General features: G+C 42.7%; 1 protein-coding gene across 1 annotated transcript; it reads right to left on the bottom strand.

Annotated features, from left to right (window-relative positions):
* Window positions 1-3247, bottom strand: LOC110132666 (mucosal pentraxin-like). The gene is made up of 2 exons (XM_020886125.2): window positions 3084-3247; window positions 1-645 (listed from the first exon to the last, which is right to left on the bottom strand). The coding sequence occupies exons 1-2, from the start codon at window positions 3145-3147 to the stop codon at window positions 56-58; spliced, it is 654 nt and encodes a 217-aa protein (XP_020741784.2). The 5' UTR covers window positions 3148-3247; the 3' UTR covers window positions 1-55.
* Window positions 3248-3818: the final 571 nt, after the last annotated feature.

The raw sequence follows: 3818 nt of genomic DNA, 5'->3' as shown, positions 1-3818 counted from the left end.
ATGTAGATATTTATTATCAAACACAAGTCATGTCTGAAGGGAGTGAGGCTTAAGCCTACAACCTGGGCTTCACCACCACATAGCCCTTAGCTTGATAAGTCAGGGCCCTCCAGTTCAAGATGTTGCCGATGTAACAGAAGGGACACAAGCTCTTTAAGAGGACCACACGATCCCACAAGGACACATCCCAGATCTCCCCAACAAAGGATTGTTTGGCATCAAAACCTCCCCCGAATGAATCCTGCTCCTGTCCCAAGATGATTTTTGCATCTCTTCCCAAAGTGTACCCTCTCCTCAAACCCTTCCTCCCCACGGGCTTGCCGTTCACCCAGAGTTCAGCAATCCCAGAGACAGACTCCCAGCTGACACAGAGATGGACCGGGCCATGACGGAGGTGGGGGACCTTGAAGGCGACCTTGGCGTTCCCGATGTACAGCTCATACTCTCCCTGTTTGCTGGCAAAGAGGAGCAGCTCATTGTCTTTAGACCTCGTGCTATAGGAGAAGAGGCTGTAGGTGCGAGTGAGGTCTGTGAAGGCTCTCAGGCACAGGGTGAAGCTCTTCAGTGGCCTCCTCACCCTGGGGATCAGGGTCACGTAGGCTGTGTCTGATTGTTTAGGGAAAATAAACACCTTCCCTCTCAAGTCTGTGGAGGAGAAAAAAAAAAAATGGTGACAAAAAATCTGTCAGTTCTCTTGTTTGATTTGCTCTCACTGCAGATGGTGGACTGCTGCTTGATAGAGTATATTCAGCATTTACAAGGTGCCTGTCAGTGCATTATTTGTATAAGCAGAATGTGTTAAAAGGCAGGTTCTGCTATAGTTGTTCAGATAGAAATAAGAATTGAAGATGTTCTCTATCAACCCCTCTGTCACCTTCTTTGCAGGTTTCATCTAGGTGGAACACAAACACCAGCCACAGAAAATGAAGCACAGCTGGCTCGTGGAGTGAAAACGTTAAAGTCTGCAGCATCCCATCCTCTCCCAATGCTAATCATCTTCTGAGATGTCAGTGATCTAAATATCACCCTATGCGTGATGTCTGACCTTGTCAGTATACAGACCTGGAGTAAAATAGCATATTTAGCCAGAGAGTGGGGTTTTGAATAACTTTTTACTGATAATGATACAATAGAGAAGTGTCTCAAACTTGAGAAGATGGGGTTGTGCTTAATGGATATAACAGAAAGGGAGAAAAAAAGGCTGCCAGAACATGAATGCTCTTTAACTGCTAATAAAAATCAAGCTTTTTTGGTTGCGCTTCTGAATCATAATTTTTTTCCCTTAAACTTATCTCACTCAATCTTCATAAACAACTCTTTGCTAGTTTGATGTCATTCTTATACGCATTTCATAGGTGAAGAAAATGAGGATTAGACTTCAGCAATTTCACAAAAGCAGCAATTCAATTAGTTTGGGAGAAACTGGTTCTCTATGTAAAGTCCAAGATTGTTCTAAAATTTTGTATTTCCTCTCATGTGACCCAGACCAAAAGATTGAGAAGGATCAGAGAATGACCACCCTAACCCCTGTAATAACCTCTTTTTCTAATAAAAGTTTTGCATAGCCGTTTTTGTTCTCTCAGGTGAGAGGTAATGGTGTTCCCATGTAATGAGCATAGCCAGCTATCCTTTCTCTAGCCCCAGGGCTTCCTTATGCCAGGCATACCCTGATTCATAAGCATCTGTGGTGGTTTTAAAAATATGTCCAAAATAGTTCTCCTCTCCTTGATTGTAGGCTAACTTGCTACTAAAGAATAGAATACAGCAGACACAAGACAAGTGACAGAAGATTAGATTATGAAAAGACAGTGCTTTTTTAAAGCTGCTTCCAAATTTTCTTTTTAAATTTTTTAAATTTAATTTTTATTTTATATTGGAGTATAGGTGATTTACAATGTTGTGTCATACAGGTATACAGTTTCAGGAATACAGCTAAGCGTATGTGTATACGTATATACATGTACATACCATTCTTTTTTAGACACTTTTCCTATATAGGTTATTATACAATATTGAATAGAGTTCACTGTCCTATACAGTATGTCCTTGTTGATTGTTTATTTTATATATAATAGTGTCTACATGTTAACCCCAAACTCCTATTTATCTCTCCCCCCCACTCACTTCCCCTTTAGGAACCATGAGTTTGTTCTCTGTGTCTATGAGTCTGTTTCTGTTTTGTAAATAAGTCAGCTTATATCATTTCTTTTTAGATTATGCATATAAGAAACATCATATGGTATTTCTCTTTCTCTGTCTGACTTACTTCACTCAGTATGACACTCTCTAGGTTCATGCATGTTGCTGCAGATGGGATTATTTCATTTTTTTTAATGGCCGAGTAATGGTCCATTGTACACATATATATATACCACATCTTCTTTATCCATTCATCTAGGTTCCTAGGACGTTTAGGCTGCTTCCATGTCTTGGCTATTGTAAACAGCACTGCAATAAACACTGGGGTGCATGTATCTTTTCTAATTATAGTTTTCTCTGGATATATGCCCAGGAATGGGATTGCTGGATCATATGGTAGTTCTATTTTTAGTTTTTTAAGAAAGACTACCCTTTTGTGCTGGGCACTTTCTCTCTGTTAGATTTCTCACTGTTGGAGAAGCTAGTTGCTATGTTATAGACTGCTTGATAGAAAGGTCCAGATGGCAAGGCACTAAGGCAGCCTCCAGCCAACAGCCAGTGAAGAACTGAGACCCTCAATCCAACAGCCCGTAAGGGCTGAATCCTGGCGATAACCATGTGAGTGATCTAGGAAGCAGATCCTCCCCAAGTCAAGTCTTCAGATGAGAGGATGTCTCTGCTTGACTGACTGCAACTCATGAGAAACCTAGAGTCAGAATCATCCAGCTGAGCTGCTCCCTGATTCTTGACCTGCAGAAAGTCTGAGACCAATAAATGTTTGTTGTCTTAAGCTGCTACATTTTAAGGTGATGCAATACTGCCATAGGTGACTTTTACCATCCTTCATTCACCTGTTCCTCAAAACAGCAGCAGCGACCAAGGAGCTGTCCTTCAGTCCCCTGAGACTTGGGGAAAACTTTATCCAAACAGAACCTAGGACCTACCTTTCTGTGGCATGCCCGCTGGGAGGGAGGCGAGGAGCAGGACAGCCAGAAGCAGCTTCTCCATCCTGTGCTCCTTGGGCTTCAGCAGTCGTGGGAAGAGCAGCAGTGGTCACACCAGTGGGGGGATGCTCACTCTGGCTTCTTATATTGTGCTTTTGGAGGCACTCCCTTTGTTCTCCCAACAGAAGGCAAAGCGGTAGATGGTAAATATTAACTGAACCAGGATATGATTTAGAAACAAATTTGTTTACTTTTTGGTCTATTGTTTCAGTTGTAGAGTCTTTCCTTTCTCTTTTAACTGTTCCATTTCCTGCTCAGCTGTGCTGTTCACCTCTTCCCACAAGGAAAAGAGGCTCCATGCCCTCCTAAAAGTGTGACAGTGTTAGTCACTTCAGTCATGTCCCACTCTTTGGCGACCCCAGTGGACTGGAGTGGGTAGCCATTCCCTTCTCCAGTGGATCTTCCCGACCCAGGGATTGAACACAGGTCTCCTGCATTGTTTAGAGACTGGGGTATCATCATGGAGAAATGAACGTTTACTGATTCAGGCAGCTGTGAACTTCAGGAGAGTGGAGATCTAGCTCTTGTGATCTTGATGATGAAGCTGCCAAGTTGTCTGTAAAGGAGCTCCTAGATTATGGGTGTTAAGATAATGGCCTTCACCTGGAATCTGGACATCAGCTGGGAAATAAGCTCAAAGAGAGTGTCTGTGTGGGTGGATAGACTGAGCCCATC

This window comes from Odocoileus virginianus, chromosome 5, assembly GCF_023699985.2.
Source record: "Odocoileus virginianus isolate 20LAN1187 ecotype Illinois chromosome 5, Ovbor_1.2, whole genome shotgun sequence".
NCBI classification, from domain to species: domain Eukaryota; kingdom Metazoa; phylum Chordata; class Mammalia; order Artiodactyla; family Cervidae; genus Odocoileus; species Odocoileus virginianus.
The sequence above is the reverse complement of the archived record's forward strand: the minus strand, read 5'-3'. Positions and strand labels throughout refer to the sequence as shown.

Excerpts from the sequence above, each read along its gene's own strand:
- LOC110132666 (XM_020886125.2), bottom strand. The coding sequence starts at position 3,147 with ATGGAGAAGCTGCTTCTGGCTGTCCTGCTCCTCGCCTCCCTCCCAGCG. Across the intron at positions 646-3,083 it reads AGCGGGCATGCCACAGAAAG|ACTTGAGAGGGAAGGTGTTT; the intron begins GTAGGTCCTAGG and ends TCTCCTCCACAG.